At 40.3% G+C, this 19304-nt stretch overlaps 1 protein-coding gene across 1 annotated transcript; it reads left to right on the top strand.

Annotated features, from left to right (window-relative positions):
• Positions 1-963: 963 nt before the first annotated feature.
• On the top strand, positions 964-14987 carry hsd3b7 (hydroxy-delta-5-steroid dehydrogenase, 3 beta- and steroid delta-isomerase). The gene is made up of 6 exons (XM_082531715.1): positions 964-1190; positions 7504-7659; positions 10472-10580; positions 12621-12720; positions 13178-13340; positions 13847-14987. The coding sequence occupies exons 1-6, from the start codon at positions 1031-1033 to the stop codon at positions 14257-14259; spliced, it is 1101 nt and encodes a 366-aa protein (XP_082387841.1). The 5' UTR covers positions 964-1030; the 3' UTR covers positions 14260-14987.
• Positions 14988-19304: the final 4317 nt, after the last annotated feature.

Genomic DNA, 19304 nt, shown 5'->3' with positions numbered 1-19304 from the left:
ATCACACGCTGCACAGCCGTGCTGCTCCATCTTTTACACCAAAGTTTACGTGTTTGCGCGCGAGCAGTGTGAGCGGCTGTGGTGAGACCCTCACGAGCGATTGATGATCGGGAGCTGGTCGTGAGGTGTTAATCACTTCTCGTTACCCCACGTATACTACACGAGGCACGATGAAGGCCAAAATCGGTCCGACCACTCAAAAATCGGCTCAAAATGGGCCTAAAACCGCACAGTGTAAGCCCAGCATTAGAGCAGCAATGTTTGTTCAGAGAAAGGGAAAAATGGGAAAAGGAAAACACCTGGCTGGAAAAAGTTAATATGGGCATGTGCAGTGAATATCAGTGCTATGTGGCCAGAAGTGTGATAATATAATTTATTTTGTGTAATAAACAACTGTAAGGATAGATGATTACAACAAATAGATGACTAATACATAAAAGTAATACATAGATGAATAATGATGATGAGTTAAGATGCGTAATCATGGGGTTTACAAACAGGAGCAGCTGATTAGCATTAAGCCAATTGTACTAAATGCACTAAATGTGCACTGTTACAAGAATGTTTTTCTTTCTATTGTTTTCTATTATTTTAAGTTAAGCAGGACAGAGTTCTTTTAAAGAAAGATTTACTTATATTCTCAAAAGTTAAGCATGACAGGCTTCTGTTTAAGAAGGAGACCTGTTTTATTGTGTTAATGTTGTCATTTTGAGCTAAAAATAAATGGCTAAATGATCATTTGTTTCACATGTGTTCATATCACAAAGAATACACATCTACTTAAATCAAATTCAAGTCAAATGGTTAAAAAAATAATTTCACACACAAAAAAAGAGCTAGAAAATTCACCACACTGGGAAGGGTGAAGACAACTGGGTCGCCCGGCCCTGGCCACGAGGTGTCCCTTATTTATTTTTCAGCGAGTTGGCAACCCTAGTGTCATCATCTCTGTGGGCGGGAAGGGCGGGGCGAGTATAGGCAAAAGCTCCAGCTCGCCGCTGCAGAGCACAGAGTTCATTAGCGTAACACGATGTCGGAACACCAGCGGGGTCTTGTGTATCTGCTCACCGGTGCCTGTGGGTTTCTCGGCCAGCATTTACTGAGAATTCTCCTGGAAAAGGAGGACAGTCTAGAGGAGATACGGGTGTTTGACAAACGCGTAGATCCGACCTTGAATGATCTCAGCACAGGTAAGACGAGCAGTAGCGCTTCTTGACTGTTCGTGACTTATGTCATGCAATGCTGTTTCTGTTTATAATGCGGAACTTCGTTAGCTAATATACCGATTTAACGTTAAATCTTTCACCGGCAAACAGACATACGCGCAGATATATTGTCGTAAATCACTCGAGCTGTTTGTTTTATTCGGCAGCATTTTCCTTTTCATGGTAATACTCCAGAGAAAACAAAACTGTCTTCATCACTTCGCCACCGCATTCCTGATAAGAATCGTAACTCAAACCTTTAGCGTGCCAGCTTTATGTCATCTTAATTAGAGTCTGTTTGAATGAAATACCTCGAGCAGGTACAGCATTACTTATAAGGAAAAAAATGGCATACCCTGATGTTTGTGTCTCAGATATGCTTTTAATCACCTTGGCAACGTAAAGAAAGCTGTGTTTTGAGCGCACCCTAATTTACCTGTCGTGTCTTGTTGTTGCACCTGCCGTGACTTTCAGCACCTTCTGAATAATTTGAATGCTAACCTGTTGGTTTACATAGAACCAGAAGTCGTGACCAAAGGTGGTTCACATGATGTGTTTGTTTTTGTTCCCTGCTTCCTGGGAAACATTACTGAAATCACTTGGAAGCCAAGATATGTTTTATTTCTGTTGCATCTTCAAAAAATAAAAATACAATAACTGAGCCTTACACCGGGGTATCGTTGCACTGGTTTACTGAACCTTACTTTCAGGGCATGTACAGAACATGAGCATCCATTTTCTACTGCCTCCTACAGGACACACTCTTCTTCCACTTCCTTACACGTTAATGTAACACAGAACTAATACTGCCTCTCCTGGCATTACCATTGTAACAACACATTCATTCTGTTTCTTTCAGAAGATTAACAGGAACTTAGGATGTAGGTATCTATGAATAATAACTATTATGTATACTCATATTTATATAACCACTTATTTCTTGCGATACCACATCTCCTCCCCCCTTAAGTCAACAACTCCCTTGACTTACAAAATAACTGTTTATCTAAAGAATGCTTAACAAACAATCAACATGTAATTAAGGTAACCATACAACCATACAACTGTACATAGGTTTCCATGTTTCTCTTTTTTTTTTCTAACTAGGAAGGTACGTCCTTCCTGTGAGATCAGAGCGCATTGTTGCTCTATTTCTGGAAGATCTCACACTACCTAACAAAGTCCTTTAAAGTCTCTGGTGGACGTCTCTCTCTCTGGGAACGTCGCAACACGGGTGTCCCTGAGGAGTCTCCGGGAGCTGGAGTCTCCGGAGCATAAGGCAACTCCATTGCCGGAGGTTGTGGCGATGTGTCCAACTCTGATGGCCAGCAGCACTCAGGCACTGATTCTTTGTCAAGCAATGGCTCCACCTCCCTGTCTGGTGTACTGGGAACAGTGTCAGCCACTCTTGCTCTCACCTGATCCACATGCCGCTTCACAGTTTGACCTGATCCAATGGTAACAATGTAAGACACTGGACCCGATGCTCTCACAATGACTGCGGGAATCCACTTCGGGCCATAGGAGTAGTTTCTGATGAAGACCTTGTCTCCTGGTGTGAAACTTCTCAGTCTTTTCTTGGTGTCATGATTTTCTTTCTGTTTCGATTGTTTGTGCTGCACTTTTGTTTTCACATCAGGCATGAGCAAGTCCAAAACTGATCTGAGTCTCCGTGACATCATCAACTCTGCAGGTGATAAACCAGTAGTGGCATGCGGTGTGATGCGATAACTGAACAGAAATCGGGACAGTCTGGTTTGCAAGGTATCACCTTTGACTTTCTTCATCCCCTCCTTAAAGGTCTGGACCGCCCTCTCAGCCAGCCCATTTGAAGAAGGGTGGAAAGGTGCTGATCTTACATGGTCAATTCCATTCTGCTTCATGAATGACTCAAATTCAGCACTTGTGAAGCATGTTCCGTTGTCTGAAACTAACATTTTAGGTAGTCCAAACACACTGAAACTCTGGCGCAGTTTCTCTATAGTTACCTGTGATGTAGAGGATTTCACAGGGTAAATGTCCATCCACTTGGAATGAGCATCCACAATGATTAGAAACATCTCCCCGAGGAAAGGCCCTGCATAGTCCACATGGATTCTGGACCATGGTGACTCCGGCCACTCCCAAGGGTGTAATGGTGCAGTAGGTGGTGACTTGGAGTGTTTCTGACACTCCTCACATGCCTGCACTTCTCTTTCAATGTTCTCATCCATCCCTGGCCACCATACATACGACCTTGCCAAGCCTTTCATCTTCGACATGCCTGTATGAGTCTGGTGCAGGAGTTTCAATATTTTGTCTCGGCCTTTGGTGGGAATAATTACTCGGGCTCCCCAGAGCACGCAACCATCCCTCACACTCAGTTCCAGCTTTCTCTGTCGATACGGCTTTAAACAGGTGTCGGTCTCAGTTGGCCAGGCTTTTAAGGTGTACTCGTGAACTTGCGACAACAAGACATCCTTAGCTGTCCATCGTTTGATCTGTGCAGTGTCCACTAATGTGTCATCCAGTACATCCATCATCAAAACCTGCTCAGCCATCTCTCGCTCAGGTGCTGAGTCTGGTACCGGCAACCGGCTGAGCGCATCCGCGTTTTCATGATGTTTTCCTGGCTTGTACCTGATGTTGTACTCGTAAGCACTCAATGTCACGGCCCATCTTTGTACTCTTGGTGAGCCCATCTGAGGTATAGGCTTCTTTTCATTGAACAGTGAGATTAGGGGTTTATGATCTGTGTAAATCGTGAAAACTCGGCCATACAAGTATTTGTGAAATTTCTTGATGCCAAATATCACAGCTAGACCTTCTTTGTCAAGCTGAGAATACTTTTTCTCAGCAGGAGAGAGTGTGCGTGACATGAACCCCAAAGGTCTCTCGCTTCCATCCTCCATCTTATGTGACAATACGGCGCCTACGCCATATGGGGATGCATCACATGAGAGAACCAACTCACGGTCAGCAGAATAATGAACTAACACCTCTGCTGAGTTCAACAGGTTCTTAGATTTCTGGAATGCTTCCTCTTGTCTCTTTTGCCATGTCCACCGTACCTCGTGTCTCAAAAGTTCATGTAAGGGTGCCAACCGGGTTGCCAGGTTTGGAAGGAATTTGTTGTAGTAATTTAGCAAACCTAAGTATGCTTTCAGTTCAGTGACATTTGTGGGGGTAGGTGCGTCCATGATTGCTTTAACTTTCTTTTCCACTGGGTGGAGCCCCTGGGCGTCCACTATGTGCCCCAAGTACTCCACTTTCTCTTGCATGAAGGCACACTTGCACCTCTTTAACCTCAACCCAGCTTCCTCCAACCGGGTCAACACCTCATCCAGGTTCTGTAGATGGCTTACTTCATCCACTCCAGTCACTAAGATGTCATCTAAATACACTGCTACATGAGGTATCCCCTTCAAAAGACTTTCCATGGTCCTCTGGAATATTGCTGGAGCAGAGGCCACTCCAAAAGGCAATCTGTTATACGTGAACAGCCCCCGCGATGTGTTTACTGTCACGTACTTTTTCGATTCGTCATCCAAGAGGATTTGCTGGTAAGCGTGGCTCATGTCTAATTTTGAGAACTGCTTACCCCCGGACAGTGTGGCAAACAAGTCCTCCATTCTGGGTATGGGGTACTGCTCCAGTGAAGCCACGGTATTTACAGTAAGCTTGTAATCCCCACACAGTCTTATTGTCCCTGTGGGCTTCAGGAGTGGCACTACTGGTGCCGCCCATTCAGCATATTTCACTGGCGAGATGATGCCTTCTTTCAACAGTCGGTCTATTTCCTCGTCGACTTTTGCTCGCATAGCAAAGGGGACAGAACGCGGACGGAAGAAGCGTGGGGTGGCATCACTTTTCACATGAATAGCAGCTTTCATTCCTTTCAGGGTGCCCAACTCCTCTTTGAACACATTTTCATGTTTACTTAACACTTGCTGAAGTGTTTTCTCTGTTGTTTTGACTTGGTGCAGCTTTCTGTTGTTAGGACTGTTTTTCACTTCACCCCAGTCCAATTTAATTTCCTCGAGCCAAGCTCGACCTAGCAAGCTGGGGCCGTCGCCTTCGACCACCACCAGGGGCAGATGTTTTTTCTGCTGCTTGTATTTGACGCTGACTCGTGTTGCACCAATCACCTTAACAGGATCCCCTGTATAAGTTTCGAGCTTGATTTTGATGGGCTGCAGGCTGGGGGGCTTGCTGTCTTTCCCTGTTTCTCTGAATGTTGCTTCGTTCATGACTGTTAGGCAACATCCAGTGTCTATTTCAAAGTTCACCTTTTTTCCATCAATTTGCATATCCACAGTGTAGGGGTCTACTCTTCTTAAGTGTACCGCACTGCCACGCCCTAACTTGAACAGTTTTCTTTTGTGCCCTTGACTGCACTTGACACAGTTCAACATAAAAGAGTCATCTTCAGAGCTATCAGTTTTGTTGTTATCTGCTTTCTCGCCCACATTGTGAGTACTGTAGTGTGAACTCTGCTTTTTTTCTTTCTTTACATATGTCGATCCATACTTTTTCTGGTTCAGTTTAGTCTTGCTTTTACAAGCTCTAGCTATGTGTCCCATTTTACCACAAGCATGACATTTTTCTTGTTTGTACTTACAGTCTGCTGCTGTGTGCTTGGTTCCTTTGCAACGATAACACTCTTTATTTTCTGCTTTAAAGGTACGACTCTCCTGTTGTCCTCTAGCGAGACTGAAACATTTTGCTGACGCCCCTGAGGTCTGCAGATCCTGTGCATTTTTATTTGCAGTCTCCATGGCTACTGCAATTGACAGAGCCTTGTCAAAAGTGAGATCTATTTCTGACAAGAGACGTCTCTGAATTCGGTCATCCTTAATTCCGCAGACGATCCTATCTCTCAACATCTGTTGTAACGTGTTGCCATAGTTACAATCCTGTGCCAGGCGACGCAGCTCCGCTACATATTCCATGACGGTTTCATTCGGCTTGCGGGAGCGAGAGTCGAACTTATACCTTTGCACAATTTCACTGGGCTTCGGATCGAAGTGATTTTTCATCAGAAGCACCAGCTCTTGGAAGGTTTTGTCTTTGGGCTTGGCCGGGCTGAGAAGGTTTCGCATCAAGCTGTACGTCGCTGCTCCGACGACACTTATTAATATCGCTCTTTGTTTCTCTGCATCGTCGATCCCGTTAGCTGCGAAAAACTGCTCGAGTATTTCCGTGTACTCATCCCAAGTCTGATTCTTTGGATCGAACGCTACTAGCGTACCTATTGTAGCCATTTCCGCTTCGAGGTCACTGCCTTCTATTTCCAGCCGAAAACTTTTGCATTCTTTGAAAAGCTAGCCAAACCTGTAGCCGACTCCATCACTTTATTTTCTTCTCTTTTCTTTCAGTCCGATCGCCCAAACTCCTTCCCCCTAAACGTCCTCGTCGCCAAAAAGATGTTGCATCTTCAAAAAATAAAAATACAATAACTGAGCCTTACACCGGGGTATCGTTGCACTGGTTTACTGAACCTTACTTTCAGGGCATGTACAGAACATGAGCATCCATTTTCTACTGCCTCCTACAGGACACACTCTTCTTCCACTTCCTTACACATTAATGTAACACAGAACTAATACTGCCTCTCCTGGCATTACCATTGTAACAACACATTCATTCTGTTTCTTTCAGAAGATTAACAGGAACTTAGGATGTAGGTATCTATGAATAATAACTATTATGTATACTCATATTTATATAACCACTTATTTCTTGCGATACCACAATTTCCTTGATTGCTGGTCTGCTTACTGTAAAATACAGAAGTTAAGCAAGACAAGACCCTCAAAGCTGTGACTAATGCCCCAACAAAAAGACTAGTGATCCATCTAAGAATCAAAACCCATAAAACAGAGTTTGAATTTCAGCAGAATCTCTGTGTGAAAGTCCAGGTGCAGAGCTATCAGCGTTTCAAGGACAAATGGTAGATAATTTATAGGTTCAAGGCCTTCATAATATTTTTGCCATGTCAGCGCAACAGTGGAGACTGATCTCTTATATTGTTTTAAACTTCTGTGGAATTTAAAAATAAGACATTATCACTTTGGATAAAATTGGACTTGCCTTGATGATTCGGAAAGATGCAAATCACACCTGGAAATAACACTGCTATTATGAAATCAGGGCAGGCTGGGAAAAGAATGAGGTTGTTTTGAAGTTGCTTGGTAAACAAACTGTTTGTTCCTCAGTGTATTTGTAACATCCTTGTGGAATTCTCGGGAGAATATGGACATTATTTTCAGGTTTATTTGTTTGTTTTTAACTTTGTGTTTTCATGTTTTTTACCCAGAGCGGACAAGAGTGGTTGTCATTCAAGGAGATATCACGGATTATGAATCTGTGTTGGAGGCCTCCCGTGGAACCGATGTTGTCATCCACACAGCCAGCTTGGTTGATGTTTGGTACAAAGTCCCAGAGCCCCTCATCTACTCTGTCAACGTAACAGGTGAGGCTTGGAAAGATCAAAGTGATAACAAGGAAAAGGGGTGGGGTGGAAACATCAATCAACAGTTAAACTTGAAAAACATTTTACCACAGAAAGATATTTAGAGGAGAACCTTGGCTACATTTACTTTGGATGACTTCCAAGGCTGAACGTTTCCCTTCAACCAAAAAATGGAAAAATAGTTATAGTTCACATATTCACATTTCTGGTCTGAGGTGTGGTTTCCTCTTGTTTCAGTCAAGGGTCATTTTGTGTGTTCAAAGTGTTGTTTCGTCTTTATGAAAGGATACTTTGTTTAAACACCAGAGGTCTCAGATTCTCTTAAACTTCAACTCTAATTGGCTGATGCTGTTAGTGTGGAATTTAGCGGTGAGTTTAAGTGTTACATGATGCTGAAGTTGTTATTGGAGATGGGTTTCCTTTGTGCAGACGAGAAGCGAACTGCTGGGGAAACCCATTTTCTTCCCCTCTACTTTTTTGGAACATGATGAGAGTAGTGTCACTATTCACTGACTGAAACTATGACTAAATAGAGTCGGTTGAATTATACATTTAGGTCAAGGTTTAACTGATCATATGTCACTGTAGAGCTCTATTTGCACATGAGAGCATCAGAGACAGACTCCAGATTTGTGTGTCAAGTGTCTCAGTTAAATAAAAACACCTTGTTCAAACCTGGAAAAGTTAGTGACTCATAAATGTATTGGATTGCCAAAAGCAGTCCAAAATAACAGTTAACCAATGAGTTTACTCTTGACTGGAAAACTATTTTAAATGCTTCCCAAAAGTATCGTTTCTTCGGGTCTGTGGAATTTACTGGGTTTATTTTACTATTGTTTCTAGGGGTTTTTGAAGGTGGGCAGGTTGTATTCTTTAAAATCTGTCTAAACATTCCTTCTACTGTTTTATGTAGCAAAATGGCTCTCAAGAGATAAATTTGGCTCAAACACTGAAGCTTTTGCTATCATTAATCTCTATAATATTTTTGCTATTTGGACATTTAAAACAGTAGGTTGGCATCATGTTAGACAAACTCAAAAAATATTCAGCTAACTGAACCTTAAATCAAATGGTGTGTGGAAAACAGTGGAGCTCTGTGACGAAGAGGAATAAGTTATTCAGCCTTCTTTATACTTAAGAGGTATTTGTTTTCAGTGGACTTGTTGACTACAATTGTCAGCCAGGAAATGCTGCAGCCTATTTTCCCCGAGTTCCTGAAATGTCTCTGGCGCTGACTTTCAAGTGACTAAAGAATTTTATTGACAGCAGCATGCCAGATGTGCTGCGATGAAGGAAAACAAAAACATTTCATTGATCTGAATCTAAAACCAGATTGAAGACACTGATCACAGTAATAAAGAAGGGATGCAAATGTTGCTGGTGAGGCTTTGCTTTTAATATCTGTACCCCAAAAACAATCACTGCAGATTAAAGGCAGTTTTGTCTGTAGGCTCCCAAAGATCTCGTGCAGAGGTCAGCTTTTTTCCATATGGATGTTAATTATTTGGATTGCTAGAGTGTATATGAACAAACCACTACAGTTAAAGTTTTTCTTCTGTAAAAATCTGATAAGATCCAGTAGTTGCATCTGTCTGTCCCATTTGGCCTCACGGACCTGAAAAATATTTCAAGAATTTTAATATTTCCCCTGTGCTGGCGTCAAGGGGTTTTCTTCAACACATTCTTGTTAGTTCCTCCTCCTCTAGTGTCTGGTTAAAATCTCTCTTCTTCTCATAACTGGTATAGATTTAAAATGCTAGTCTAACAGCAGTATATTGTAAACACTTATAGCCTGTGTATTTTAGGCTGTAGCTGCAATGTTTAACCTCCTTTCAGACCACATGTTGGCACAAAAGCTAGACAGCAGAGCTTGCAGAGGGTAAACATTACTGCATCAGGAAAAGCACAGATCAAACAAATTTAATTAGTGTTTCCTGTATTTAATTAGGTGTCCTAGAAATCATGCCAGTGAGCCACTATGCATAGAAGACTGTGGAACTGGTTTACCTAAATTGAATCTTAAATTATGGTCTGTTCCTCTGTCTTATCTGTGTCCTGTTCTATGTATTTTTGCCTTTAAAGTGAGATTAGTTTTAACTGTGCTAGCAGCAAAGCTGTAGGTTTGACAGTGCTGGTAATTTCAGTTCATCACTTTTGCCAAGAATAGAGTATCACAACACATATTCAGCAAATTTACTGTTAGATTTTGTAGAGGTGTTTTTGGTCTGGCTTTTTCAGTTTTTCTGTAGCGCGTGAAACCTCTCGCTCTGTTCTAGTGAAATATGGCATACGTTCCTGATAATCTACTACCACATTGGTGCTGATAAGTCTGTCACTTTACAGGGAGTGGTATGGTTGTCTGTGCAGCTGTGCATGGTATTTGTGAACTCTGTGGGTTTCTTTTTTGTTTTGTTTTGCTCAGATGGCAAATTAAACACATCAGCACTTCTTTTTCTCATCAGCACTTTAACAAATGTTAACTATGCAGCTTGTCAAGTGTTTACTCCGTAGATTTTTGTTTTTAACTTTCAGATACGTAAACAATAGCCTCAATAGTGGAAGCCAGAAATATTCGTGGCATCCTCTCATACAAACAGAACACGCATGGGTCCCGTTTAAATTATTCACACGGAGATGTTTCATATAGTAATTTGAAGCAATCCATTAAAAAAATAAAAAATAGCAGCTTTCTTCAAATCTGCACTGATGGAATAAACTATTTCTGTGTCACAGTGTCCTTTGAGCTACAGTCTGCTCTATCAACACAAAAGTGAGCAGACTTGCTAAAAACGATGTTTTCTTTTCCTCTTAGGAACAAAGAATGTCATCAAAGCCTGTGTGGAGTGCGGCATAGAGTGCCTCCTCTATACCAGCAGCATGGAAGTGGTCGGTCCCAACATCAATGGAGATCACTTTAAGAGGTGAAATTCAAAAACTATAACATTGTTAGTTGTTTAAAATGTTGTTGTTGGTTTTTTTAATTATTCTTATTTTTTTATGCTGACTGAGCCAACATAGTAGACATCTAAACCCATTTGAAGAAGTGCTTTAGCTCATCTAGTTCATTTTCTGTAGTTGCTGCCTTGTAACCACTCTTATCTTAAAAGCACCATCATTTAACACATGACTTGTGCAGCGCAAGATATGATGGGGTGGAGTCAAACGTCAATGACAAATGCAGTATTTAGTATTTTCTGTGTGTTATTCAACCAAGTGATCAAGGTAGTTTATTCTGATTAAAAGACATTAAATGGGAGCTACTGTCTGAGCTTTCTTTTGCCAGTGCTTTAATATTTTCCAGACTTATGTCACGCACTTGTTATGTAATGTTGCTGCAGTTAAACAGCTTTTAAATCTGGAGCTTAAAGTTCAAACTGTTTTGCAACCATCATTTGCATTGGCATGCTATTGACAGTTATGTCACTCAAGGTTGGTTGATACCAGAGGAATAGTTCTGAATTATTTAATAACAAATAAAAAATGTTATGTAATGTACATTTGCCAGGTTTTTTGCCTGTCATGAGAGGAAAAGGCAACACAATGTGATTTCTAAATATGGGCTGTCTCCGGGTTTTTCTGTGTATTCATCATTTTCAGTGACATCATTTGAGTGGCATGTCCATACCTGTGTAGCTATGGAATATTTTGGGTAAGAATGAGCAGAAACCAAAATAGAAATGACTCTTGAATCAAGACTGATGACAAATGGAAAGTTCACTCCTAAAGGCGTGAGTCAGATCCAGGTGTATAGTTCACCGTCATATTGTTTGAGTATAGGAATAGGAGACCCAGACAGACCATTTACTGGCATATGTCGGTTAGAGGGAACAGTTTTTGTGCTTTGGCTGAAAGCATTTCAAGGTAGGGTTTTTCCCATTGTCACCCATGACCGAAATGAAAAACCCTGGTGTGCAATGCTTGTATGCACTAAGGTTAAGGTGACGGTGCACAAGTGGGCATTCTTCAATATTTAAGTGTCTGGTTGGAAATTCCACCCAGTTCCTGAAGGTTTACGGTTAATCTATTCTGGCCAACCACTACCAAGGGTTAAAAACAAAAGAGTTTGCGCTGCAGAAACTCTGACCACATATTTAGCATGTGCACCCTTTACCCTCCAACCTGTACCAGTAAAATTCTGAGTGCTGCCTGCTAATCTCAGACTGGCTCCATGATCTTGAGATTAGGGCTTTACAGAGGCCAGCATCTGAGGCTGGACTCCTTGTTCTTTTTGTCTCTTTTGATGATTCTTTGGGATGTTTGATGCTACAGAAGGATCTGGGACCAATCAGGCACCTTCTTGTTGATGTGTGACGTAGAACACGTGCAAAGCTTTTTCACAGTACAATATGTTCTCAGATTGTTAGATGAAGATTCAAAAGATAAATATTGATATAATCATTCCAAGTGGATGCCCTCTTATCTACTGAGATCTTTCTACGTCAGCCCATCTCCAGCCACTGAGACAGATTGGCTTTCTGGTATTTCCTAGTAGAATTAAAGTCGCAGCATATTACTATCAATATCAAAAATGGATTTAAAGTAACAAATGGATTTAAAGAATTCCACATAATGCCCTTGTCACATGAGGAAAATCACGCCCAGCAAACGTGCTGGACGTGCTGTCTGCCTTCCAGATGGTGTGCACTCTTTGCACGTACACAGGCACCTTGGAAGCTGTTGTAGTTCTGACGTTATCCTATAAGAATGAACCTTTTCCTTCTCTTGTTACAAATATTTGTTCTATTTAGACAGTAGATTTGGAAAAAAGATAAGAACAAACTTTGAAAAACTTGCAAATAAACATGGATATCAGGTTTGTTCTTCTTTGCCAAGGTTCATTTCAACACTTCTGTTTAGTACGTCATAAGCACATTCCTAACACACACAGCAAGGTCAAGAAAATACTAGGTGATTATCTTCTCCTGAGCACTTCTCTGAATGTTTAACTTCTTTCTTTGTAGGGGCAATGAAGACACACCTTATACAGTGAAACACAGCATGGCCTACCCCAAGAGCAAGTCAGAGGCAGAGAAAATTGTGCTTGATGCTAATGGCACCAAGGTAAGATATATTTCACAAATTAATGGTATGTTTACTTTGTGTAAAGAAAAGTGGTATACTGTTTGAACTACATCACAATGAAGCAGATTTAGTAAATGTACATTTGAACTGAACTATGATAATGCAGTGAAACCAGTAAAAGGATTAGTTTCTAAAAAGGCTTAACCTGGATAAACTCTGACTGGGCAGTTCCATGCAGAGGCTCGAGATATGCAGATGTTTTTGTTTTTTAGTCTCTTGCTGAGCTGGACTGGAGCCTTTAAAAAAACAAAGTCATAGTGTGTGTGTGGGGGGGGTGGTTTCTTGTGCAACTTTGCCACAGAATGTGAGAATTTCCCTTGTGGCTATGCGGTGGTACAATGGTGTAATTTTTGCTGTTTACAATTATATCTAAATCTTCTTTTATTTTATCTGCCTCCGGCCTGGAAACTAAAAGTTGTTTTTATTTCCTGTCCAGGTTAAGGGTGGTAAGCACTTATACACATGCTCACTGAGGCCAACGGGGATCTATGGCGAGGGGCACCAGCTAATAAAGGACTTCTATAAGCAGGGTGTTCAAAGGGGAGGCTTGATTGTTGGAGGCATCCCAGATCATGTTGAACACGGTCGAGTTTATGCAGGTAAAATTACCACTTCTGTGATGTTTCCTATGTGGCACTGAAAACTTGGTTAAAGGCGCCGTCATTTTTAAAGCAGATGTAGCATGTAGAAGCACTTCCTCTGCACTTCGCAGGAAGTTTACGGTTTTACACCTAACGCAATTCATAACATTAGAATTTCAGATGATAATATGATAAGAAACCCTGATGCTCTTAAACAACTTTTAATAGGTTTATAATAAATTCAATACCAGATGGTCATTATCGGTGAACATGTATACATGCATCCAATTCACACCACAAATCCTCTGATCTCCTAACAGAATATGATTGCATTTATGATATTAATACATTTTACAAATGCATGCATGTAAGGCATGCAGTATCAGCCACAACTGGATAGAAAGGATGTCACTTGGATGCAGATTAAATGACTAAAGTAGTATCTACAATTGATGTATTTTAAGTATTTGCACTCTTTACCATCACCATAATTAAATCCGTTACTTATCCACTTGTCTACCTAGGCAATGTTGCCTGGATGCATCTCCTTGCAGCCCAAGCTTTGAGAGAGCGCCCAGAGAAAGTTGGAGGAGAAGCGTTCTACTGCTACGATGACTCACCCTACAAAAGCTACGAAGATTTCAACATGGTGTTGTTCTCAGAGTTTAACTTTCGAAAGGCACGGATACCCACAATGGTGTTATGGTTTCTGGCCATGTTTAATGATTTGATGCACTGGTTACTAAAACCCATATACAACTACACGCCGCTGCTGAACAGTTACACCTTGGCCGTTGTTAGCACCACCTTCACAGTGCGCACCGACAAAGCTGAGCGTCATTTCGATTACCGCCCCTTGTACAGCTGGGATGAATGTCTGGCCCGCACAAAGAAATGGATTAGCACATTTCCTTCAGAAAACTCCAAAGACTGTTGATCTGAGCTCAACCACAGCAACATTTATTAGAAGCTGCTATGTAGACAGACGGGATCGCAATACGTAAATAATGCCTGTTGTCTATTAATGTTGTAGAGAAACAAGCAGTACTGTGCCTTACAGTAGGGACAGTGTATCAGAGCTTTTATACAGAGCATATAAACATAGTTTTATAAAAGATGTCTCAATAATTCTCGTCGTAGTAGATTAAAAGGTGCTTTCATAACATTTTTGAAACGGCATTCATTTCGACATTCAAGCTTTAAAAACTATGCAGTACCGATAAAGCAGTATTGTTCTTGGTCTTGTGTTGGTGTTTTCAGTTCTGCCAACATCCACAGAATGCCTTAATTCAAAGTTAAAATAAGCTTCATTATAAAATGTTGACCACTGATTCCATCAGAACCGTTAACTACATTTGTTAATGAACTAGTTCTAGATGGGGCAAATGGTGAAGACGACATAATTATTACATTGTTGTTCTATCCATTTCTGTGGCATGTACTAATTTTAGATATGCATTTCACATTAAATATTATCAATATGCAAGTATTAATAGTGACAATGTAAACTCAATTTACATGCATTTACTACTCAGGTTACTAATATTTTATTGATTTAGCAGAGTTTATAAAATGTTTTATACTGTTTGAATAAATGTTTATTGTGACACAATTGGAATGTTTAATTTTTTTTTGTCATTACAAATAAAGATTTATTTAATCCTTTGTACAAGGCCTCGTGTGTTGTGCTTGGCATCAGGGCGGTGCCCTGATCTCATTGCCTGTCATCCCAGTCTTTGGTTGCATAACAACTCTGATACACATCACTACATCCCATCCCTGGAAACCACTTGCACAACTTTAAATCCTTGTTTTTGTTTCAGTATGGATATTTGCCCACACCATATCCCCATGGTTACATTGTGTCCTCCGGTTTCTATGTATCCAAGTGTTTACCCATTGCGGTAGGTAGAGAGAATCACTCCTTGAAGTCATGTGGAAACTTGTTGTCATGCTATATTAAAACCAGCTGGATTTGAACTTCTATGACTCAGAAGGAAAAGGGAGTTCCTTTAGAGTTTGCTAAATAGTGTTCCTGTAGACCTGGGTGTCCCCCATTTTGAGGTTTTGCATAGCAATCTCCAAAACACCACCATGCATGGTGCTAGGAAATACAAAGCAAAGACTAACAGTTTCCAAACAAACTCATAAATCCTTTTTTGCAAACAAAACCAAAAGATGTGGAAACAAGAATGTGGAAAAATTAAGTTGTGTGTGTGGTTTTTTGTTTTTTTTTGTTTTTTTTTTACATTTCCAGCAGATTGTAATATGGTCTGACACAAAGGCTAGGCTTTCTTATAAAATGTTTCTCTGATGTAAGAGAAAGCATGTCTGTGGGAATACAGCAAAATATCTGTATGAGTTTAACTGATGTGTTTTGGTGGTTCACAACTGGAGTCTCTAGGTGTGTCAAACCTGTTTGAGTTCACAAGCCAACCAGGAGCTATATATAACAAATGGGGTGAACCAGTAAAACATAACCTATGTGAAAACAAACACCTATATCTTTTATGAGAAGTGAATAGATATTCTGAACATTTTTATATATACAAAAACATGAACAACCTGAGATGTCTTAAAGTTTAATTTCAACTCTGTCTGAGAGTCTGCTGTCATAACAATCGACAGATCACATTGATTCTATAAAGAAAAAGACTTTACATGGATAGTTTTTGGAAGGAAACAATATTATGCATCTTTGTGATTGAAACACCATTGTTGTAATGCTGGCATCACATCCTTACTCCAGGAATAGCAGAAGACAAAAAATAATACAAATTAAAAAAAATTACAGTCTTTTGTCAGAAAAGCCACTCCGTAGACCTGTGGCAGGTGAGGGTCCTGTTCCAGGAAGCAGGAACTATGGAGACAGAGAAAACAGAGACCTCCACTCTGTGGACAGTAAGGGTCAGCCAGCTTCCTTGCACTGCAACATTTATTGTAGGTCACTGTAGCAATCATTGTTTAAATAAAAGACATCTGTTCTTTGTTTTGCAATCAGTCACACTAATGGAAACATTTTGTGTTACAGATGGAACCTTGGATATGATGTGGATATTTGGGTAAGGAACAGAAATGATTTTTAAGACTAAGACTAAACTAAAGGAATTTAAAGGGGTGTTTTAAAAGCAGACAGACTGTCTGAATGTAATCTGATTACATGTAATGTTTGTCTTTGTTCAAAGATTGAGATTCACTTATTATGTCAAACAGCATTTGAAAGGTACAGTGTCTGTACCACTGAAAATCACATAAAGCAGACTCTGTGGGTCTGCCCAGAACTGGACCCAGCTGCAGGTATTAGAGGCTCCATAATGGATCAGCAAACCATGCCCTACAGAAAAAGATCAAGGACTCAAGGATGAGGTTCAGCATGGCCATTTTGCAGCTCATCCTGTCTAGACTGAATTTTTATGTTCATATTTCATTTATTTTGTTTGTATTCTGTTCCCCGGTCCTTATCTAAAATGGTTCATAACATGTTTGCCTTTACAGATAAAACTTACATTCAATAAAGACCTGTAAAGCTGCCCTGCCTTTTTTCAGTTAAATAGGAAACCATTACTATGCTCTAACTATGACTATTAACAATAACTCGATAAGACATCTCTCCTACGGCTACAAGAGAGGAAACAGTGAAGGCCGACATTAGATTAGATTAGGCAAGGCAAATTTATTTATATAGCACAATTCAACAACAAGGTGATTCAAAGTGCTTTAGAGACATTAAAGAACAAAAACAAATAAAAAGCATGAGTTAAAATTGATTAAAAAACAGTAGATAAAATCAGGACAGTAGATAAAATCAGTAGTTAAAATGTAAGTTTTGAAATTTAAGCTTAACAGTGTGGATTTGGTGTTTTATTCAAATGTAGCTGAGAATAGGAGTCTTCAACCTGGATTTAAATAAACTGGGTGTTTCAGCTGATCTGAGGCTTTCTGGGAGTTTGTTCCAGATATATGAAGCATAAAAGCTGAATGCAGCTTCTCCGTGTCTGGTTCTGACTCTGGGAACTGATAAAAAACCGGATCCAAATGACCTGAGGGATCTGGATGGTTCATACTGGGTCAGGAGGTCACTGATGTATTTTTGGTCCTAAACCATTCAGAGCTTTATAGGCCAGCATCAGAACTTTAAAGTCTATCCTCTGATGGACAGGCAGCCAGTGTAAAGACCTCAGAGCTGGACCGATGTGGTTCACTTTTTTGGTCTTAGTGAGGACTCGAGCAGCAGAGTTCTGAATGAGCTGTAGTTGTCTGACTGATTTTTTAGGTAGACCTGTAAAGATGCTGTTACAGTAATCAAGCCTACTAAAGATGAATGCAGGGACTAGTTTTTCCAGGTCCTGTTGAGACATCAGATCTTTTATCCTTGAAATATTCTTGAGGTGATAGTAAGCTGATTTTGTTATTGTCTTAATGTGTTTTTCTAAGTTTAGGTCTGCATCCATCACTACCCCCAAATTTCTCTCCGGGTTTGTGGTTTTTAGGTGTATAGATTGAAGTTCTCTGGTGACATGTAATTGTTTTTCTTTGGCACCAAAGACTATTACTTCAGTTTTTGTTTAGCTGGAGAAAATTGTGGCACAACCAGTCATTAATTTCCTCGATGCATTTACCAACAGCCTGTATAGGGCCTCGGTCTCCTGGTGACATTGTGATATATATTTGTGTGTCATCTGCATAGCTGTGGTAGTTTATTTTGTTGTTCTTTATAATCTGTGCCAGTGGGAGCATGTAAATGTTAAACAGAAGGGGTCCCAAGATGGAACCTTGGGGAACTCCACATGTGATACTTGTCTGCTCAGATGTGAAGTTACCTATTGATACAAAGTATTTCCTGTTTTCTAAGTATGTTTTGAACCAGTTTAGTACAGTTCCTGAAAGACCTGTCCAGTTCTCCAGTCGTTTGAGTAATATGTTGTGGTCAACTGTATCAAATGCTGCACTGAGATCCAGTAAAACTAAGACTGTGTTAAGAGATTTTCTACATTATACAATATAACCAAATCTCTATAATACAATATAATCAAGTGTGCCTTATATTCTGTGTGTTCATATATTTTCACATAACCAAGCTTATTGTTAAAGAGAACATAATGCATTCCTTACCTCAGTGTGTGATGTCAGATAAGCATGATATACTTCTGCATTGTTATTTTCAGTGTACTGTATGTGTGCAAGGTCAGATAAGCTGAGATAATGCCTGACCTCTCCCCTTTCAGTTAAAAGAGGAAGTACTATGTAACTTACTTTCACTATAAATAAAGAACCAAGCCTGCGCTCAGTGTGTGTGTCTTCTCAGAGACATTCACCCGTGCGCACGTTTTCTAATACTCTCTGAGTCGGTCTACAGTGTCTTATTTCTCTTACTTGTGTTTGAACAAATGTCAACCCCTGACAGACTGACATTTTTCCACTGTCTGTATTCAGACATATGTCATTAAACACTTTGGTCAGAGCGGTTTCAGTGCTGTGGTTCTGTCTAAAACCTGACTGGAAGGCATCATAGCAGTTATTCTGTTTTAAGAAGTAATTGAGCTGTTGAGAAACTGCTTTTTCAATGATCTTACTTAAAAACGGGAGATTTGAGATCGGCCTGTAGTTGTTCATTTGTGTCTTGTCAAGATTGTCCTTTTTCAGTATAGGTTTTATTACAGCAGTTTTTAGTGGTTCTGGAAACACACCTGACATTAAAGAAAAGTTGACGATCTGTAACAGGTCTGACTCCAAAGTCTTTGAGACCTTTTTGAAAAAACTTGTTGGCAGGACATCTAAACAGCAGGAGGAGTTCAGTTGACCTAAGATGTCTTCAGGTCTTTGCTGTTAATCGGGTGAAACTGTTTGATGGTGTTTAAACAGTTTTTCAGTGGACACAGTACATATCCTGAATATGCTGTTGATGTACCAATTGCTTATCTAATCTTTTGGATTTTTTCTGTGAAGAATTTGGCAAAGTCATTGCAGGCCATGGTCGAATGA

This window comes from Aulonocara stuartgranti, assembly GCF_965226115.1.
Source record: "Aulonocara stuartgranti genome assembly, chromosome: 4".
NCBI lineage: Eukaryota > Metazoa > Chordata > Actinopteri > Cichliformes > Cichlidae > Aulonocara > Aulonocara stuartgranti.
The sequence above is the reverse complement of the archived record's forward strand: the minus strand, read 5'-3'. Positions and strand labels throughout refer to the sequence as shown.